General features: G+C 56.1%; 1 protein-coding gene across 1 annotated transcript; it reads right to left on the bottom strand.

Moving 5' to 3' along the window:
* Positions 1 to 6275: 6275 nt before the first annotated feature.
* NATD1 (N-acetyltransferase domain containing 1) lies at positions 6276 to 20873 on the bottom strand. The gene is made up of 3 exons (XM_016930801.4): positions 20545 to 20873; positions 11517 to 11635; positions 6276 to 10840 (listed from the first exon to the last, which is right to left on the bottom strand). Exons 1-3 carry the CDS (start codon positions 20648 to 20650, stop codon positions 10724 to 10726), a joined length of 342 nt encoding a protein of 113 aa, XP_016786290.1. The 5' UTR covers positions 20651 to 20873; the 3' UTR covers positions 6276 to 10723.
* Positions 20874 to 21361: the final 488 nt, after the last annotated feature.

Raw genomic sequence — 21361 nt, 5'->3', positions numbered from 1 at the left:
CAGCATTGGGGCCCTTGGGTTTTATCCTTCATGCAGTAAATAAGAGGGCATTGGGGACTTTTGAGCAGGAGAGAGACATGATGTGATTGAGGTTTTAGAAAGCTCTTTCTGGCTGCTGCATGGAGCCCACAGGGGGCAAGACAGCAATCAGGCCAAAAAGTCAAGTGAGGAGTGATGGACTCTGGCCTGACTCGGCCACAGCAGAGATGGAGTCTGGGGGCCACACATATAATACACCACACACACCTCAATACACCCCCTTCTGCCCAGGCAGACCCAGGTTCCAGTCCTGACCCTGACACTTGTCAGCTCTCAAACCTACCCATTTTCTCTCTCCTTACTGCCCCAATCGTAGTGCAGGACATCATCGTCTCTCACCTAGCATCTGCCACGGCCTCCTAATCTGCCTTCCTACCTCTAGCCTTCATCCCTCCCATCCTTTCTCCACATCCCAGCCACAGTTATATATTTTTTCTTTTCTCTCTTTTTTTTTTTTTTCAGATAGAGGTTCACTGTGTCACCCAGGCTGGTCTCCAATTCCTGGGCTCAAGTAATCCTCCCACCTCAGCCTCCCAAAGTGTTGGCATTACAGGCGAGAGCCACTGTGCCTGGCCTAGCCACAATAATTCTTTTAAAACAATAAATGTAACCATACTGCTTCTCTGCTTAGAATCTTCTAGTGGAGCCTCAGCGTCAAGTCTAGATCCCTCGCCATGGCCTGTGTGTTTGTCAGGGTGTTGTCAGCTGCTGGAGCAAACGGGCTGAGAAATGCTTCATAGTTAACATGCAGTTCAGTCTGGTTCTTCCTCACCGTGGTGTGAAGTAGGTGTCTCTTGCCAGTGGATAGCTTTCCTCCACGCGGTGATTCAGGGACCCAGGCTCCAACTGTCTTCTTCCCCTTCTCTATCCAGCCAGTTAAAGGGAAGCAGAGGTGAGGGAGGGGCCCTCCTACTCTTAGAAGCCTCAGTCCACCTCTGCTCACAATTGACTGCAAGGGGAGACTATGAAATAGTCTGTGTATCCAGGGAGGTCAGAAAATGGATTTTTAATGATTCACTATGAGTCTCAGCAACAGTCTTTCTTTCTGGCAACGAGATAGCAGTGTGCTCTTTCTTCTATCACACCCTCCCCCAGAGGGATGACCCCAAACTCCATCTGTCTCTGCCTGTGGCCCTGCATCTCCTGGAACATTCCATGCTCTCCGCTAGTACCATCCCGTGATCTCCAAGTAAAATCCAGTTCCTGCTCCCTCTGAACTGACTGGGGGCAGTGAAAGCTCTCATTAGGGAAGGGGGAACAGGGACACACAGCAGCCCCCACACCACAATTGCAGAATCTGACTGGCGGTGTTGTGAAGCTCCCTGTCCTACTCGTGGAGGGATTTCCCATCTCTGCTTTCTGGGAGGCCCCTCCTCATCCAGTATTCTCCGTGGCAACATCTGAGGTGGGGACCACATGGTTTTTGCAGCTCTTTTCCTGCCTGTACAAGGGTGGAGGCCCAAGGCTTGTTCTACAATGACAGGCTTGTGGTGTCTTTGGCAATACAATTCCCTCCAGATTTTAGGGAGTTTTCCTTCCAATAAGTTCCATGTGACCACACCCGAGGTACTTTTCTACTGTCATCTTACAGCAGCTTTATTTCTTTGCTTCCTTATTTCCCATGTCTGTCTCTGCTGTCTCTGTCTGTCTGTATACTGACACTGACCTTGAGAACATCTCAACAGTTAGTGGGGCAAGACCACCCACTTCATTTGATCCTTGCTGCAGGATTAAGGCCTTTGTCTGTAGACCTGAGAGTTTTAATGAGCCTTTGCTACTTAAAACCTTTTCATTTTTATTTCCTGCTATTTGAGATCCATTCACAGTTCACTTTTCCAACACTACAAGGCCTCAAGCTCTTCATATTTCCCTTTCTTCTATTTCCACACTGTTTATATCTTGCTTGAGTGCGTCTCTGTCTCACAATACCTTACTGTACACCAAAGGAATGACTAACATACTTTTTTTTTTTTGAGACGGAGTCTCGCTCTGTCTTCAGGCTGGAGTGCAGTGGCACGATCTTGGCTCACTGCAACCTCTGCCTCCTGGTTTCAAGCGATTCTCCTGCCTCAGCCTCCCGAGTAGCTGGGACTACAGGCATGTGCCACCATGCCCAGCTAATTTTTGTATTTTTATTAGAGACAGGGTTTCACCATGATGGCCAGGATGGTCTCGATCTCTTGACCTCGTCATCTGCCTGCCTCGGCCTCCCAAAGTGTTGGGATTACAGGCGTGAGCCACTGCACCCAGCCCAACATACATTTTTATTGCAGCTCACTCAGCCACCTTCTTCTGGAGCTACAGGCTTACTTCTCCCAGTCTGCCCTTCAAGCTATTGTAGGCTACAGGTCTAACAAACATTTCACCTCTGCATGACATGAGTCTCCCACTTTCCATTCTGCAACATCTATTTTCATGTTCCCTGCTGCCTGGCCACTAAGCCAATGGTACATATTTTAGGTTTCAAGTTATGGCAGCACTCTATTTTGAGGTATTCATTAGTGCACACTATCTCCTGTAACAAATAGACCCCAAAATGCAGAATGATTAAAACACCACAGAGATGTGTTTCTCACATAACAAGCCAGAGTGAGAGCTCATTAGTGGCATGTGGCTTTTCTCCTGAAAAGCTGAATGCAGTGATTCGGAAACCCGTGTTCTTTACAGTTACTAGATTCACCCTTCCCAAGGCCTAGTAACCAATGGTATTCAGCGGTGGAACGGGAAAGAGAGAGCCTGGAGAGAGCCCATATCCATGCTCCTTGCAGAATGCAGACCTCAGGCCCCACCTGCTGTGTGGGTGGCAGGAGGTGCAGCTGTGTGCCCATGAGTGAAAACCCATTGAACTGCTAACAATCTCTCCCACACTTCAGGGCTGTCCATCATCCAGCCATCCCACCTCTCCAGTCTCATCCCTTGACCTTCCCCCTGCCAGCCTCACTCATCTTCATTCGATTCCTCAAGGATGGCATGACTCTCTCATCTCTAGGTCTTTGCTCATGTTGGTTAGTCCACCTGGAGCCCTCTCTCCCTCACTGTTCTAGCCATTCACCCAGCCATCCATCCATCCACTCATCCACCAAACCATCCACCCACCTACTCATCCAGCCATCCATTCACCCATTCATCCAGTCACCCACCCATTCACCCATTCATCCAGTCACCCACCCATCCACCCATCCACCCATCCACCCATCTACCCATCCATCCACCCACCCATTCATCCACTCATCCATCCATCTACCCACTCATCCACCCAGCCATTCATCCACCCACACCCATCCATCCACCCACTCACTCATGCACCCACTCACCCATCCACCCACACATCCACTCATTCATCCACCCACTCACTCATGCACCCACTCACCCATCCACCCACACATCCACTCATTCATCTACCCACTCACTCATCCACCCACACATCCACTCATTCACCCATCCACCCACTCATCCACTCAGCCATCCATCCACCCACACCCATCCACTGATTCACCCACTCATCTGCCCACCCATCCATCCACCCACTCATCCACCAGTCCATCTATCCATCCACCCACTCATCTATCCACCAATCCATCCATCCACTCATCCATCTGTCCACCCACTCATCCACCCACACCCATCCATCCATCCACCCACTCATCTGCCCACTCACCTATCCACCCATCCATCCACTCATCTACCCATCCATCTATCCACCCAATCATCTACCCACTCACCCATCCACCCTTTAATCCATACACTCACTCATCTACCCATCCATCTATCCACCCACCCATCCACCCAGCCATTCACCCACCCACCCATCCATCCATCCATCCACCCACCATCCACCCACCTATCCACTAATTCACCCACCCATTCATCCATTCATCCATTTACCCATCCATCCATCCACCCACCTATCCACACACCCATCCACTAATTCACCCACCCACCCACCCATCCAACAAATGTTTTGAGCACTAAATGTGTGCCAGGCACTGATCCAGATGCTGGGATTCTGCAATGAACAAAACAAACAAATTCCTGCTCTCATGCAGCTTGTATTCTAGCTGGGAGAGACAATGAATAATAAACCAGATTAAATAAATAAATCATACATTGTGTAAGAAGAAATCAATGGCTGGAAAAAATGGGGCAGGGTAAGGGGATCAGAAGTGGAGGAGGCGGCAATTTAAATGTTGGGCAGGGGAGAACTGGGAAGGAAGGCCTCATCCAGAGGGTGATCATTGGGCACAGACCTGAAGGAGGTGAGGGACGGAGTCATGAGCATATCTAGGGGAAGAGTACTCTGGGCAGAGAGCATAGCCTCTGAGGTGGGAGCAGCTTTGCAGATACGAGGACCAGCAGGAGGCCCATGTGGCTGGGGTGGAGTGAGAAAGGAGAAGAGTAGTGGGAGATGAGGTCAGAGACCATGAGGCCTGGATCCCGTGGGGCCTGCAGGCTGTGCCCCTTGCAAAGCTCCCTCATCTTTCAGGCCCCAGCCCACATCTCCTTCTTCAAGAGAGCCTTGCAAGTTCTCCGCATTGGGACTGGGTGCGTCGCCTGCGTGTGCACCAATAGTCTGGTCACAGAGTTTCTTGCTACGTGTGTACTTTCTCATCCCCCTCCCCTGAACTCGGGTCCTGTGAAGATAGAGCCCCATCTGCCTGGGTCACCCTCACTGAGCACGGTGTGGATGACATCATATCTCCAAAGGGCAGTGTCTCCACCTGAACAGGATGCAGGTTCTCTCCTCATGGCTTCTTGGGAAGTTTAAATGAGACGACCTAGTCCAGGGCACCTAGTTGAACTTTTTGTCTTAGTTGGCAGATGAAACACCAATACATTTGTATGCTCTGGCTCTCCTTTCCTAGATTCCAGAATGGCCCTGCAGAGGCTTGTTCCTGCAGTCTCAGTGTCTTTCCACACCCAATGTATGACCCCATCAAGTTTCCTCCTGAATCAGGACAACTCTCAGGAACAAACCGCTCAAGGGGCCCCGTCTTTCAACTCCTGGGTTCCACCCTCTCCCTAATTCAGAAAATGATAGAATCTCACCCAGCCAGATCTCCCACCTGACTCCATGTTTAATGGCCTACAAGTGTCTCCCTCGACCCTCAGACAAGCTCTTCCCAAGACAAGGGACCTTTTACTTTTAGCACTCCAGTGCATGATGTGCTGGTATTAGTGATGGCAGATGAGCTGGTATTGCTAATAACCATTATCTCACCCGTCCACACATCCATCCACCCACTTACCCATCCACCCACTCATCTACCCCTCCATCTATCACCCAATCATCTACCCACTATCCATCCATTCTTGGTCTGCCTGGCTCTGGGGTCTGTCATCCTCTAGATGCTTTGCCTCAGCCTTGGTATCAATGAACTGGCATTTATGTCATATGCCACACCCCCTTCAGGCAAGAATATTTCTCCTTGCCCTGATTGTCTGTTGGTTGCCAGCCCTTCCCTCCTCTGATCACAGAGAGGCCGGAAGCCTGCAAACTACATTTGCTAGAGCTCTTACCAGTGGGCTTCCAATTTGTTTCTGCTGGTAGGAAGCACTGATCAATCAGAAGGCAGTAAAGTTCCTAGATCTGGGGGTTTTTTTAGTGGTGGCAACAGCAGGCATGCACACCTGGGTCTTGTTCAGCCAGCCAGTTTCTACCAGGAGCACCCTAGCAGCCCTGTCATCCCCAGACGCTTCTGGGTGACACCTGTTCCTCCAGCCTCCATGTAAAAGCAGCTTCCTGCACTTACTTACCAATATTTTGGCAATCTCACCTCCACTGTCACTCCTCTCATCCTTCCAACAGTTTTCATAACCAGTCCCCTGCATTAAATCCACTCTGAAGTGCCTGGGCAATTTCCATTTTCCTGACTCTTCACTGACTGATAATGTCCTTGGTAGCAGGAATGACTTCCTAGAAATAGAGCCTTAATGCTGGAAATCAGGGACTGGTTATCTGCCTGGATTGGGCTGGAACGCAGTAATGACCTCACTGTCAGAGGGGATGTGGTACCCTGGAAAGTCACAGCATTCAGTGGCAAAACTAGTCCTTACAATATCACCTATGTTAAGTGCCTGGCGTGAAGTGTCTCTTGAAGGCAAAGTTTGAGAGACCAAATGGCTGCAGCCCTTCATCACGTCATGGGGACAGCTGGAGAGACTGGTGGCTTCTGACTACACTGGAGTCAGAAGTGATAAACCCAGCTCAAAACATGGACAGAAAACCAGAGAGCATCTTTGATAACCAGAAAAGAATCTCTTTAATATCTTGTAGCCATAAGACTGATACAACTGAAAACATAACCCTAAATTTGATTCTGCAGGTTGCAGTTACAACACAAGTTGAAGTCACAGCCTTGCCGGAACTCTTATGTAAAGTTTAGGGCATTGGCTCTGGAAGGAGTGGGACCCTGAGAATCGTAAAGGGATATTTGGGTGGACTTGAGCAAATCCAAGAACCCTGAACTGAGGAAGAGCAGTGTGAGTACATGGTCAGGGGCTCCATGAATATTCCTGCCTGCAACCCCAGCTTCACAGGCAATTCAGCCTTCTCCACACTGGCCCGGCACTGGCTAGCTGCTCACCTTATGGCTCGAGGCAGGACCCCCCGCAGCCTTGCAGCTGAGTGGGAAGTTGCTGGAAGTTGTATCTGTTTATTGCTTTCAAGGCTATCTGTCATGAGCAGACATAAGACCTCATACGACACAAGCTTGATGCCACCAAGAGGACGGGAGCTGGGCTGGGTCCTGAGCCCTTCTAGCAGTGTGGGCTTTGGCTTGTGACCCCTGACTCAGCCTCAGTATCATCTATCACATAGGCCTAATAATGGGCATGTCCCGGGACTGCTGTGAAAATGAAGTGGAATAAGATTGCAACGGGGCCGGGTGAGGTGGCTCACGCCTGTAATCCCAACACTTTGGGAGGCCGAGGTGGGCAGATCATTTGAGGTCAGGGGTTCGAGACCAGCCTGGCCAACACGGTGAAACGCCGTCTCTACTAAAAATACAAAAATTAGCCAGGCATGGTGGCGGGCACCTGTAATTCCAGCTACTCGGGAAGCTGAGGCAGGAGAATTGCTTGAACCCGGGAGGTGGAGGTTGCAGTGAGCCGAGATCGTGCCACTGCACTCCAGCCTGGGCGACAGAGCAAGACTCCCATCTCAAAAAAAAGATTGCAACAGGCCTGGCAATTTATCTTTCATTCTGAGTAGCCATGTAACCCCTAGTGGTAACTAGGAGAAATCGTCCTCCAGCAGTCTGTCCCCTCCCTCAGTAGCTGGGGCGGAATGAGATATGGCCCTGGGCCTGGTGCAAGATTTTCACTTGTTTTGGAAGCATTAGCCACAGCTTTTCCTTGATGGGCGTGTGTTATCATGAGGCTGGGCCTCACCTCCCTGCATTGGACCAGAAATTCAAAAGGAAGCAACTTCTTACGGCACAGCGGATCTCATGCATGGCATCACTGCCCCTTCCCTAGGAGACCGCACAAAGCCACTCAGCTTCATAGCTGGGCTGTGGCCTCAGAGGCTTTTTCACCTGGAGGTGGCAGGGAACTGTGGTGTGGGGGCTGGGCCAGCTGGGAAGGTAGAGCCGCCCAGACTGGGGTCTGGGTTCCTGAAGTCACTGTTATCCTGCAGGGAGACCTCAGCCAAGCCCCAGTGACACGCAGGGTTTTGCTCTCCACGCTGAAGGCTGTGCTGAGGGCTGAGCAAAAAGAGGACAGACACCAGGGAGGGAAGCCCGCCTCCGCCTCCCCACCTCCACCTCCACACCAGTTAAGGCTGACCGGCAGGTTGCTGTGGGGGAAGCGACAGCGTGCAGACAGCACTGCATGCCAGGCCACAGCTTTTATGGAAATGTTCCTCTGAGACCTGTTGATGAGCTTGGAGAATGAGGAAGGGGGCGGTCCAGCGGCCAGCTGGGTCCACACCCTGCCGCGGGCCCTGAGGAGGGAAGGCACGAGTCACTGCCTATTCTGACCCGGCAAGAAATAGAAACCCACAGGGTGAGGCGGGCAGAAAAGCAGCTCTGTGGGAGACCTGCAGGCCCCTGAGCATCCCCTTCCCCAGTCAGGTTCTCGCCCAGGTGCATAAACCGGCCCCATGTGGCGGCATCCTTACCAAGGACCCCCAGGTGACCGGACAGGAGGGGTGAGGCTAGGCTGCCAGGCAGACAGGGTAGCACCAGACGGGATGGGCTGGGGGCTCCAGGGCAGGGTGTCTGTGGCAACCCAACCTGGGGAGATGTTATTGCTCTGCTGGAGACCTTGGGCCAGGCCCCGCGAAGCCCTGCCTAGCCCCTTGGCGTGGGTTAGCGGTGCTTTAAGGCAGCCCGAGGCGAGGAGGCCAGGTCATACCTGCGGGAGCTTGATCAGGCCTCCTGAGAAAGCCCTAGTCTCAGTTCCTGGGCCCAGGGCCTCTGCAGGCCTCCACCACCCCATGCTGCCTAGTTCAAGTATTTGTTGTGGGCTGGCCAGATCGAGAGTCACCTGCTAGAACACAGGGGTAGGAATCTTAGGTGGGAGTGGGAACAGAGTGGCACCAGGCCCATTCCCTCCTGGCTCTCAAGGTCCATGCTGGCCCTCAGGGGCTTCCTGTGGGGGACTCTTTGTGCTGCCACTGCAAGGGACCCTCCTGCGGATGGGCTGGAGGCCACAGGGACATGGCCCCAGCTCACTGAGCTCCTGGGTGGTCATGATGGACTATGTGCTTGAACTTGGGGAGGGACATGTGGATGGGAAGGGGGTGACCTTAGGGAGGGTAAAAGAGGCCCCTAGCCCTGCTGCCCCGGGACAGTAAGGGGAAGGCCCAGGCCTGGCTGCCCATCCTCCGTGCCTACAACCTGCTCTTTCCTTAAATTCTGCCAGCAATGGGCCACCCCTAGCCCCGGAGCAGCTCAGCCCACCTCCTGCCAGCTGCATCTCCCTGGAGGCCCAGGGCTTTCTCCAACCTCTCACACAAGCCCTTTGCAAAAGAGCTGACTTCCTGGAGGCCAGGGCAGGAGCATCTGCCACAGGTCAAGGGGCAGGGATGTGGGGGGTACTCAGGATGGTGACCCCTGCTGGTCCATGCTGTGACCCACAGCAGGGGTTTCGAGGAGACTCCGGGGCTCGGGGACCCCCATCGGCAGGCTGCCAGGCCTCCCTGCACATGCAGGTCTCCATGGTCCTGCGTCCAGGCAGGAAGGCCCCTGGGCTGCTGTTGCTGGAGAAGGAATGTGGGGGGTCTCGGTGCCAAGACTGGGGATAGCAAGGAGGTGAGTGGGAAATGCAACCACAGGCCAGCCAGCGCCCGTGCATGGAGTCAAAGGGAGGAGTCAGCATGGCGACCACTGCCCCTGCACCGGGGGAGGAAGGCATGGGGGTCCTGGTCAACCTCTCCCTGTACTGCCCAGAGCCCAGCCTGACTCCCGCCGAAGCCTGGTAGGGATGCATCACTCCGACTAACAAATGTCTCAGCCCTAAAGGGCCCCTGGCTCCAGGTCACCCTCCAGCTCTACAGAAGGGCAGGGACGAATCTGACCCTTGTTAGCGCTGACACAAGAGGGCAGGACCTGAGTCAGCCCCAGGGGAAGCCAGCATGCCCTGGAAAGGCTGGTCCCACCAAAGCATGCTGGTGTGTCTCCCAGGCTGCACCCAGGAAGGCTGGGTTGGGGAGGAGCCCAGGGCCAGATGGGCAGCAAAGTGTATCCGGCTGTAGCCAGCCACAAAAGAGGACACTGATGTCTGGCAGTAGCACAGAAACCCCTGTGGCTGATGTTTCTTCCTCCTGGATGCTGAGGGTGGTTTTTGGAGAATAGTCAGCTTCACTCCCACCCCAGCTCCAAGGCATCTCCTCGGAGAAGGCTCAGGCAGGTGGCCAAGGCCAGCAAGGGGCAGGCCTGCAGCTGCTCAGGCCCCCTTGGATCTCCTCCTGGCAGACAGGGGTATAGGGGATAGCAGCCCATGGGGATGGGGCCTTGGTTTCCTGCAGAACCTACACGAGAGGCCAAAAAAAACATGGGGGTACCAAGGAGAGGAAAACACCCCCGGCACCCACCACCAGCCCGCCTGTAGACCGCATCCTGTGTGTTCACATGTGTGAACCGCACGTACGGTTGAGCCTGGCCAGTGCTCAGTCCTTCACTCTGCTGGTCTCTGTCAGGGAGAGCTGACCCTTTCCAGGGCCCTGCCTGCACTGGGCATGGGGGTCTGAGAAAGGGGCAGCACTGCTGGCAGGTGGGGTCTGGCACTGCCACCCTCAGAAGCTGGCACACTAGGTTTCTTATTGCTCCTCTTGGCTCTGGAGCACACCTTCTTAATTTCCAGAAAGGACACAGGCCCAGGAGAGGTGGCAGCAGGGGTCCCGCACTGGCCCTCCTGCTGATCTCCAAGTGGAGCCCGGTGGGCAGGATGCAGGCTGGCTCTAGCCCCTACGTGCAACCCACAGGCCTCCCACGAAGCCGCTGGTCTCTGCAGAGTGAGAGCTGCCGGGACTACCTGGCCTCCTTGCCGCCTCGGTTACCGGGTCACCGCCCATCATTGGTCAGCTGCCTCCAGGGATCTGGATGTGGGGCACAGATGAGTGTCCTTACAAAAATAACTCTGAGTCTGTTCCCAGTGGGACCAGGTTCCTGAGAGCACGTGGGGCCAGGCAAAGGCCACGTGGAAGAGTCCGGCAGGGAGCGCTCCCGCCTGCAGGCCAGGGTTACGGCTGCAGGCGCTCCAGGTACTGCGGCAGGGGGTTCTCCTTGACGTACTTCTGGATGTACCAGCAGGTGAGATGGGCCTTCAGGTCCTCCTCCACCACGAAGTCCAGGGCGGCCTGGGAGCCGGGCAGAGAGGAGAGTGGTCAGGGCCTGCAGCCGGCACCAGAAGGTGGCATTGTCTGCTGCCTCCCCAGGCCCGGCTCCCTGGCCACCCTTCCACTTTGCCCAGGTCAGTAACTCCCTTGAGTTTCAGTGTCACCTGGGATGATCCCCACAGACTGGTCCAGTACACAAGGAAAAAACACATCACCTCTCCCCTACAAGCCCCCTTGCCGCAGGCAGCATGGAGGACAAAGGTTGCCCTGCAATTCTCCTGGCGGGGTGGGGGTGGAGGAGGGGAAGCCGGCAGACGGCCCAGCTAAGTCCCAGCAGCAGCCCTCAGGGGAGTGACGGTCATTCTTTGCTCTGGCTGTAACTCCCTTCATTAAGCCCAAACCTGCTCTCCAGGCAGCCTGGGGTTTGGGATGCCCTGAGGATGAAGGGGTTGGGGGCAGGAATGGGGCTCCTGTGAAGCACCTGCCACACAGGAGGTGTGTGAGGATCCTGGAGGCTCAGCCACGCCAGGGTCTTGCAGAACAGGAGCCTGGGCCCAGAAAGGCTGGCACCGGCTCAGAGAGGACCCAGGGCCAAGAAGCAGGCTGAAGTGGCCACCAGGGCCACCGTCTCCTCGGAGCGAAGGTGGCAGCCCCCATGTCCCCGTCCCCGCTTGGCCCTGCCGCCTGCCTGCCCTACCTTGGCAAGGTGCTTGGCGATGCCGCGCCCACGGTAGGCATCTGGGACCTCGGTGTGCTGCAGGTCCACGATCCGCTTGCCCACGTACTCATAGAGCAGGACGGCCCGGTCATGACATCCTGGGGGTTGTGGAGACAGGTAAGCCTATGCTGACTCCCATCCCAGCGGACTCAGGCACTGAGACTAGGGTGGAGGGACAGGCATTTGGAGTCATTCAGCTGCTACAGCTGAATCCTGAATAACCTCTCAGTGCCTCAGTCTCCTCATCCATAAAGTGGAGGTACAATAAAATGTCCTTCATAGGGTGGTTTGGAGGATTAAATGAGGTAACCTCTGTGACATGCTTACAGCCATGCCTAGAACACTTGAGCCCCACATGAACCTTTGCTACTGCGTCAGTCCTAGCATCCTAGGGCCCTGCCACCCCTTTCTGTAGCCCTGCTCCCTACATCCCCACCCCACCACATCCCTGGATCTGGGAGTCCCAGGACCCAGCACTGGACACAGAACAGGGCTCAGCAAATCTGCAACTAAGGCAGAGCATGAAGAGATTAGAGAGGCAGCGCTGCGCCACGCATCAGGACCACCTGCTGGACCCTGAGAGACGCAGCAGGAAAGATCAGAGACCTGTGGTAGAGTTCATGAGAAACTGACGCTGGACACAGGAGGCAGGAACAAACGGGTTTTCACACTCCACCAGGCCTGCCAAGCCTGGAGCTCACCAGTCCACCCCAAAGTCCTGCTGGGCAAACAATTAACTGAACTTTTTCCTAATCACAGTTTTTAGTGTCTCATCTATTTGTCTCTCCACCTACCCATCCATCAACCCACCCATCCACTTATCCATCCACCAAATGTTTCCTGAGCCCCAGGTACTGTTTCAGATGCTGGGAGTATAGCAACAAACAAGCTAGACAAGGAGTCCTACCCCCATGAAACCGGAAGGGGAGAAAGAGAATAAACATGAAAAGCAAGTGATGTGTAGGATGCCAGGGAATGGGGGCAGGTGAAGACAGGAAGGAGAGGGCATCAGCCATTCTGAGGGAACAGTGTTCTGGGCAGAGGGAACAGCCAGTGCAAAGGCTCTGAGGCAGGAGTAGGCCTGAATGAGGGGCAGCTGGAGTGGGGTGGGTGAGGGGAAGGGCAGAGATGGGGGCAGGGAGGTGATAGGGCAGGTCCTGCAGAGCCTCCTAAGCCTTCTGAGCTGGGCGCCACTAGAAGGCCCTCAGCAAAGGGACAGATGTGATTCACTCTTTAAAATCATGCTGTGTTTCATGTGTTTTAACTTCAAAGACCCAGAAAATCTGCCTTTAAAGCCTGTGCTGGGCAACACGAGGGGAAGGCTGACAGGCCAAGAGGTCCAACCACTAGTCCAGGGCCACCGGAACTGGGGCCAACGGCAGCAAGGAGGCCTTCTGGCCCTTGGTCTCTCCTTTGATTCTCCCCAAAGCCTCAGGAGAGTGGCTACAATTCATCTCCCCATTTCCAGATGAGGAACTACTGAGATGCAGGGATCCAAGTCACACAGCAGGCCAAGATGACGCTGGAGCCCAGGCCTGCAGGTCCTGAGCCACAGCCATTCTTTCTGCTCCACCGACACACCTGCTACTTCCTGCACCCGCCATCGCCTAGGCACTTCCCTCTGCCTGATGCCCTTTCTCCGTTCCTGCCAGGCCCAGCTGAGGGTTCCCCAGACCCACTCCCCTCATGCCTGCAGCCCCGCCCCCACACCAGCCCTGCTGCCTCCTCCTTGTGGGCCTGACTGTCCTGTGGACTGTGCCTGCCACCCTGGCCAAGGCCCAGCTGTGGCCACTGCCGCCTGTCCCGGCTGCACAGCAAGGGATGTGGTTCTTGGCTCCCCACCTGCTGGGGTTAATTCAACTCACCCAGGACAGGAGAGCAGAGATCGGAGGCTATTCTGGGACTGACTCAGTCACTAAGGGAGACTGACCCCAGGCTCATTGAGGGCCTACTGTGTCCCAGTAGGGTTTGGGCTGCAGGGCAGGCAGCAGCGAACAAAACTGATGAAACTCTTCCTCATGGAGATCTTACGTACTGATGAAGACACACAGTAAGTAACATCATTATAAATAATACAGGGGCCAGGCACGGTGACCCACTCCTATAATCCCAGCACTTTGGGAGGCCGAGGTGGGTGGATCACCTGAGTTCAGGAGTTCGAGACCAGCCTGGCCAACGTGGTGAAACCCCATCTCTACTAAAGATACAAAAATTAGCCAGGCGTGGTAGCGGGTGCTTGTAATCCCAGCTACTTGGGAGGCTGAGGCAGGAGAATCACTTGAACCCGGGAGGCAGAGGTTGCAGTGAGCTGAGACCGCATCATTGCACTCCAGGCTGGGCAACAAGGGCAAAACTCCATCTCAAAAAAAAAAAAAAAAAAAAAAAAAAAGCTGAGCATGGTGGTACACACCTATGGTCCCGGCTATTTGGGAGGCTGAGGCGGGAGAATCACTTGAGCCCAGGAGTTTGGGGCTGCAGTGAGATATGATTGCATCACTGCATTCCAGCCTGGGTGACAGAGTGAGACCCTGTCTCTAAATAAATACATACATCACAGAGGGCACACAGGTGATAAGCTGACAGGTGCCAAGGATCACTATACAGCAGAGGAGGGGTGGGGAGGGGCAAGGCTGCCACTGTAAAGAGGGCATACAAGGACCCCAAAGGACACGTGGGGTATGAGCCGTCCACTGGTGAGAACAGCACGTGCAAAGGCCCTGGGGTAGGAGGTTGAAGGAAAAGCAAGGAGGCCAGAGTGGCCGGGCCCAAACAAGCCGGGAGTGAGGGTTGGGAAACCAAGTCAGAGATCCTGGGGCCAGACCACACAGGGCCCTGCAAGCCACCAAAAAAACCTCAGCTTTTGCTCCAGCAGTCTCTGCAGAGCAGGCAGGTGGATACAAGAAGCCTGGCAAGCTCATTACTACTCCTCTGTGCACACCCTGCGTCAGTGTTTCTGGAGTAGCCACCTGGGCCATGGATGGACCTGACCCTGGGAGTCCTCAGAACTTCTCTGCCTCCCATTGACCCTCAGTGATCGCACAGCTCAGCCACTACCATATTCCAGGCACCCGGCTCAGTGCAGACACCCAAGAAATGTTTGTCCAACTAAAACAACTGCTGTTCTGTCTCTGCCAGACACACACTAGGGCCTTGTGGCAGACCTGTGGACAACTGGCTGGACCAGCATGCTGGCCTTCCCACAGCCGGGCCTGCACCTCAGGCTGTGGCTCCCAGGAGACAGCAGGACAGAAGCGGTGGTGGCCCAAGCGTGTGCAGCCCCAGCACGGGGCAGGCTCGTGCTCTGCTCTCTCCACACAACGATCCTCACAACCATCCCACTAAACACGATTCTCACAGCCCCGTGTACAGATGGGGAAACCGAGGCCCAGGAGGGAGGAAGGTGGTGGTGATCATCCTGGGACAGGTCAGGTCTCTGGGGCAGAGAGGTGTCGGGACTGGTGTAAGATCACCTGGCAGAGTTGAGACTGGAACTGAGGGCCCTGCCCTGCCCTAAGCTTGCTCCTGTGGCTCCCAAGCGACAAGTCCTGAACCCCCTGTGTTAGTCTGAGGTCTGGAGCTCTCGAGGCAGCTCTTAGAGCCTAGCCCAGATAAGGGCCTATGGCCTGGACCAGGCCTAGAGGCTGTGCCTGTGTCACTGTGAGCTGAGACAGCAGGATCCACGGTGCCCAGAAGTGAAAGCGTGGCTGACAGTGCTGCCCTGGTGTCCTGCTGTCCCATCATGGGTGCTGCGGGCAGTCAGGGGAGGCCTCTGGGCAGGTGACATTTGGGCTCACCTGGAATGAGAGTCACGGAGGTATGTGGAGTTGACTGGGGATAGGGCTGAGTCAAAGGAGGGTCTTCAGGCTGAAAGGGGAACAGAGGGCATCTGGGGTGGCCACGGTGGTGGTGGGGCTGCACGTGAGGAAAAGACCGAGTTTAAATGGACACCCTACATGGGCCAGACCACATGGCAGTGGGCCAGCAAGGAGCCAGGCTCCTGGGCAGCAACCTCGGAGCATCTGGCCAGGACCTGAACCCCACCTTGGAGGGCCTTCAAAGGCCACCCAGTCACAAGTGTTACACCCACGACACAGGCCACAAATGCAATACCGGTCCTCATGCTCAACTCCTCGTCCTGCCCCAAACCTGCCTGGACATCCCAGGAAAATGCCCAAGTCCCCAAAGCTTGACCAAGGTCCTTGGCTCCTCCTCGCCTTTTCTCATCTGACCTGACCCTCGGCAGGACTGTGGACACAGCTTTCTAAACATGCCTGGGGTCCAGCTGCCTCTCTGGCCTCCCTGCCTTGGTGGCTGCTCCCCTGCCTGTCACCTTTCTGCCCAGGGCCTCCAGGGACCCTTCCTTCTCATTCCAGGTGAGCCCAAAGGTCACGTGCCCAGAAGCCTCCCCTGACCACCCGCAGCCCCCATGATGGGACAGCAGGACACCAGGGCAGCACTGTCAGCCACGCTTTCACTTCTGGGCACTGTGGATCCTGCTGTCTCGGCTCACAGTGACACAGGCATAGCCTCTGGGCCTGGCCCAGGCCCTTATCTGGGCGAGGCTCTAAGAGCTGCCTTGAGAGCTCCAGACCTCAGACTAGCACAGGGGGGCAGTACTTGTCACTTGGGAGCCACAGGAGCAAGCCTAGGGCAGGGCAGGGCCCTCAGTTCCAGTCTCAACTCTGCCAGGTGATCTTATGCCAGTCCTAACACCCCTCTGCCCCAGAGACCTCACCTGTCCCTGGATGATCACTACCACCCTCCTCCCTCCTGGGCCTGAGAACCCCACCAGCATCATGTGACTGGTTTGGGAAAAGTTAAAGCTACACTGCTCGTGGGGGACCCGTCCCTGGGTCTCTGCACCCCCATGCTCTCTCTGCCCCTCCTGAACCTCGGGACCAAAGGGGGCCAGGAAATTGTCAGGGGAGGCGATCACAGAGAAAGACCAAAGCTTGCAGACAGGGGACAGGGGCGGGACCTCTGGGAGATGTGGAGTCTGCAGAAGACATTGACCTCTGCTTTCTCCACTCGGCCCACACTGACCCTGCAAGGAGAGCTGGCAGATCAAAACGCGAATATACAGATGAGGAGACTGAGGTAGACGGAGGCAGAGCCCAGGCTGCCAGAGCTGTGGCACGGGACAAGGACAAGCAGACACCCTGGCCGGCTTTTCTGGCACCTCTGTAAGTAGAGCCTGGATCAGGGAGGTGCCACATGTTGGTGGTTCATTGGTAGATTAGGCAGAGGGAGCTGTGAGCCTGGAGAAGCTCAACCATACGTCCCTCCCCTCCCCAGAGGACCCTGGTCCAGCCCAGCCCAACACAGCCAGCGGCCTCACATTGGGGCTGTGATCTGAGCACCTCCCAAAGCCTGGGGCTGTGATCTTAGCTCCACTGCATCCAGGGGTGCTGAGGGAGGCCAGGGGCAGCAGCTGACTCTCTGGGGCCTCAGTCTTCCTGGCTGCAAAATGGGGGTTAGGGAGGACACAGAAAGTTCCAGGGTTCTGCACCCCTCAAGTGTTCCTTTCCTTGCAGCAAGTGGGACACTCAGCCCTGCCTGTGAGGGAAAGGGAAGGCTAAGGAAGGGGCTGCCCAGGAGGTGGGGGTCTCTTCCAGCTGCCTCCAACCTTCAGAAACCGTCCTCAGATGGAGGCCAGGGGCTTGATTCTGGCTTAGCTGCCTACAGGCTGTGCGCCTTGGTTTCCCCATCTATAAAGTGATGACAAGCTTGCATTTCAGAACCAGGATGTGGCATCAGACAAGCCTGAGCTCAAGCCTTCCCTCATCACCCATAAGCAAGTCACAGCCATGCTTCCTTCCACATCTGTCCAGGACCTAGACGTTTCTCCCACGCCTGTTTGCAGTGCCTGGACTAGTAAAGTAACCACCTCCCTGCTCTGTCCTGGTCCCCACAGTTTGCTCCCCTTAGAGCAGCAGCTAGAGGGAGCCGGGGCATCCCATCTGTCTTCTGCTCAGGACCCTCCTGGGAGCCTCAGAGTCAAAGCCGAGCCCATAGGACAACGGCTTCCAGGCCCTGCACCACCTGCTCCCCATGACCTCTTGACCCATCCTGCACACACCAGGCATCGCAGGCACTGCAGAGCCTTTGCTCTTGCTATTCCCTCCACTTGGAACACTCTTCCCTGTTGCAGCTCTGTTTCTTGCCTCCTTCAGGTCTTCACTTAAATGCCACCCTCCAGGGAGGGGCCTTCCTAGACACATGATTGTAAATAGCAGCCCTGCCCAACACAGCCTCCCCTCTGCCCCCTGCACCTCTCATGAAAGCCCTTGTTTTCCAGGATACGTTAAAACTGACTCTATTTCTTGTCCATTTCCCTCTCTAAACTGTCAGCCCCAGGAGACCCCGACACCTAAAAGAGTGCTTGGTACATGGTAGGCGCTCAACAAATACTTGCGGGGTGAATCACAGCTCTTCCACCTCTGTGGTGCAAGACTTTGGGCAAGTCATTTCACTTCCCCATGCCTCAGTCTCCCCATCTGTATATGGGAAATGCAGTTTCCCCTCTCCCTGTGGTGTGTGGCTATGAAATAAAGTGACTCCAGGTGCCCAGGGCCTCCTAGAACACTGTAAATGCTTAATAAACAAAGGTGCTCAAACGTTTTCCCTCACTCAGAACCAGAGCTCGCAGGAAGAGAATCAGCCTAGCTGTGCTATGTGGACAGCCTAGGAACACTTCTGCACCAGGAGCCTGGGGCTACCTGACCCCTCAGCCTCAGTGTTTATATCTCTCAGTGGGCACAACAGCACCAGCCTCCAGGCTTGCCTTACAGGTCGGGAATGATACCACAGCCTGTTGTCCTCCTCAGCTCAGGCAGGCCCGGGCTCAGACTCAGACGACCCCTCTCTGGTCCCAAGACACACACCCAAACCCAGTGGGGTCTGGAAGCCCAGAAGAGCCCCACCCTGTGCTGCACAGCCACTCCCTTGGGGGCCTCTGGCCTCTCTCTTCTTTCTCCCCTGGGCTTGGCTGGGGAGATGCCCAGCCACATCTGTGGTCAGCTATCTGGGCAGTGAATTCCAGAAGGGGGTAAGTTTAGAAATACGGCTGGGCATGTCCAGCCCTGACCACGGCCAGCTCTGGAGGGCTGTCCTTTGGCTGTACCCACTTGGAAGAGAAAGAAAAAGAAAACAAAAAACAAAAAACAAATGTATCCCCTCTTCTTTCTGTCTCTGAGTATAATGGCCCTCCCGAGCCCACAAGGGAACCAGAGGCCGCTCTGGAACCTCAGAAGAGAGGATTTGAAAGCCATGAGGACTCTCTCCCAGAGTCGCCAGGGCCCCGAGTGTCCTGGCCAGCTGAGCCCTGCCGGCACCACAGCAGTAGCAGGACTTGCCTCTGCCTGGTGGTGTAGGGTTGGTTGGGCCAATGGTGAAGTTCTGGGTGATGCTGGGCAATCACTTCTTAAGGTCCCTAGCCTCAGTTTCCTCATCTGTAACACGGGGTGGTATGTCACAACATTGTCAGGGTATTGTGACAGTCCCATCCACGAAGCTGTAGTGGGGCCTGGCTCGACACTCGGCACATTCCAAATGGCATCGGAGATCTGGCAGAGGCCCCTCCTGGCTGAAGCCAAATGTGGGTCGCAGGAGCCCCATCGTTCAGGGAGTCAGACCAGTCGGGACGCCATCCCAGCTCTGCCCAACTCTCAGCCTGACCTCTCGCAAGCCTTTCCCTTTCCTGGCCCTCCACCTTCCCTTCTTGAAAATGGGCACAGTGGCCCCTAAGGACCGGTCCAGCTTGGACATTCCCACTGGGGCGAGGTGGGCCACAGGGAGTTCATAGCCCTTGTTTTTGTAGTTCTATTTCCTACCTGTGGGACCTCCTGAGGGGGGATGGGCTAATCAAAACTTCTCTACACTGGCAGGGCGTGGTGGCTCACTCCTGTAATCCCAGCACTTTGGGAGGCCATGGCAGGTGGATCACCTGAGGTCAGGAGTTCAAGACCAGCCTGGCCAACATGGTGAAAGCCTGTCTCTAATACAAAAATTAGCTGGGCATGGTGGTGGGTGCCTGTAATCCCACCTACTCCTGAGGCTGAGGCAGGAGAATCACTTGAACCCAGGAGGCAGAGGTTGCAGTGAGCCGAGATTGTGTCACAGGAACTCCAGCCTGGGCGACAGAGTGAGACTCCGTCTCAAAAAACAAAAACTTCTCTACACTAAGGGAGAACTTGCCCTTGCTTTCTGGCTTCACGAATCACGATCGGGCCACGTTTACCAGCACTTACTAATCCCCCATGAGCTGGTCTGATCCTTTACATTTGTTACAGTCTTTCATCCTTACAACTAGCCAATGGGGTGTGCACTGGTATTATTCCCATTGCAGAGAGGGAGAAACTAAGGCACACAGAAGTGAGGCAAATGGCCAGTCCCAGAGCCACTGAAGTCTTGATAGTGATAGCCATCCCCCCGCCCCTCACTCCCCCCAGGGGACCACAAGCCCCTTTCGCGGTCAGCCCCAGGTCCGCAGGCCTCCCCCGTGTAGAAAGACTAAGATTCCCACGGGCAGCAGGAAGCCATATACCACCCGCAGAAGGGGACAGGTCACGGCTGACCAACTTTCCAGGATCTCAAACAGGAGCCTTCAGTGGGTGCCCAACAGTCGTGAACAACTGGGCCTGAGCAGGTGCGGGTCCCCTGCGGCTGAGACAGGGGACCCGCGCTGCCCCAGCTCCTGCCTCTGCCTTTCCAGGGGCCCCTGTCCGCCCTGGCCCCTGCTCTCCCGGGAAGTCTGCCCCCGCCCAGCCCGTTCCACTTCCCGGAGCGCCGGCCGCGCCCCCACCTGGCCCCGAGCACAACCCGGCCCGCGCCCGGAGCTCCGGCCGCCCGGGACCACCCCGCGGCGCGCGCTTGCAACAGCCTTCCCGGGCGGCGGGCCGGAGCCGGGCCGCGGGCGCGCGGGGGACGGGCACCCAGCAAGGGGGCGGCCCCGGCGGGCCCCGCTCGCTCGCAGACAAAAGGTCGGGGCGGGCCGGGGCCGCCTTACCGTTGAGCCGGACAGTGAACTGGCGGCGCCGGCGGTCGTGCTCCACGCGGATGGGGCAGCCCTGCTCCAGCGCGCCCAGCGGCACGGCGGCAGCCGAGTGCGCCATCTGCGCGCGGGGCTGCGGCGCGGCCGGCGGGGGCCGGGGCGCGCGGGGAAAGCTCAGGCGCGCGGCGGGGCTGGAGCGCGGGCGCAGGCGGCAGGCGGTCGGGTAGTTACGGCCTGGGAGACCGCAGGCGACGGCGCTGAAGCTGACACTCGGCGGCGGCGGCAGCAACAAAAAGGGTGGGGGGGGGGGGCCAGGAAATCAGCTGTGAGGTCACGTGCGGCGCGCAGCCAGTGGACGCGCGGCCTTTTTGTTTTGATACATTCCAGTCACCTCTTAAAGGGGCCGCGCCGGCCGCGTTCCTCTCGCAGCCCCAAACAAAACAACACGGGCCGCCGCCGCGCCGCGCCGGCTACTTTTCCGTCTTGCGTTTGTCCCACGTGCAACTTTGGGACCCCCGCAAGGAGCCTTCTAAAAAAGACGTAACAATCTTTTGTATGGACATTCTAATCGTCCCCAAGGCAGCCACCATTTATTAAGCACTTGCTGTGTGCACGGCCTGTGTATAGCAAAGCCCTGGCGCACAGGGCGCTCAGTAATCACTGCGCTGAGATTTATCACCAGAAGCCTGAGAAATAGGTATGCTTGACTCCATTTTACAGATGAGCAAATAGAGGCTAAGACAAGTGAAAGACATGCATAAGTTCTCACGCAGCTGAAGCCCTGGGGCTACTGGTGCTAGGAGTGCGCACCCACCCGTGTGGGCAGCCTGGG

Source organism: Pan troglodytes, chromosome 19 (assembly GCF_028858775.2).
Source record: "Pan troglodytes isolate AG18354 chromosome 19, NHGRI_mPanTro3-v2.0_pri, whole genome shotgun sequence".
Taxonomy (NCBI): domain Eukaryota; kingdom Metazoa; phylum Chordata; class Mammalia; order Primates; family Hominidae; genus Pan; species Pan troglodytes.
The sequence above is the reverse complement of the archived record's forward strand: the minus strand, read 5'-3'. Positions and strand labels throughout refer to the sequence as shown.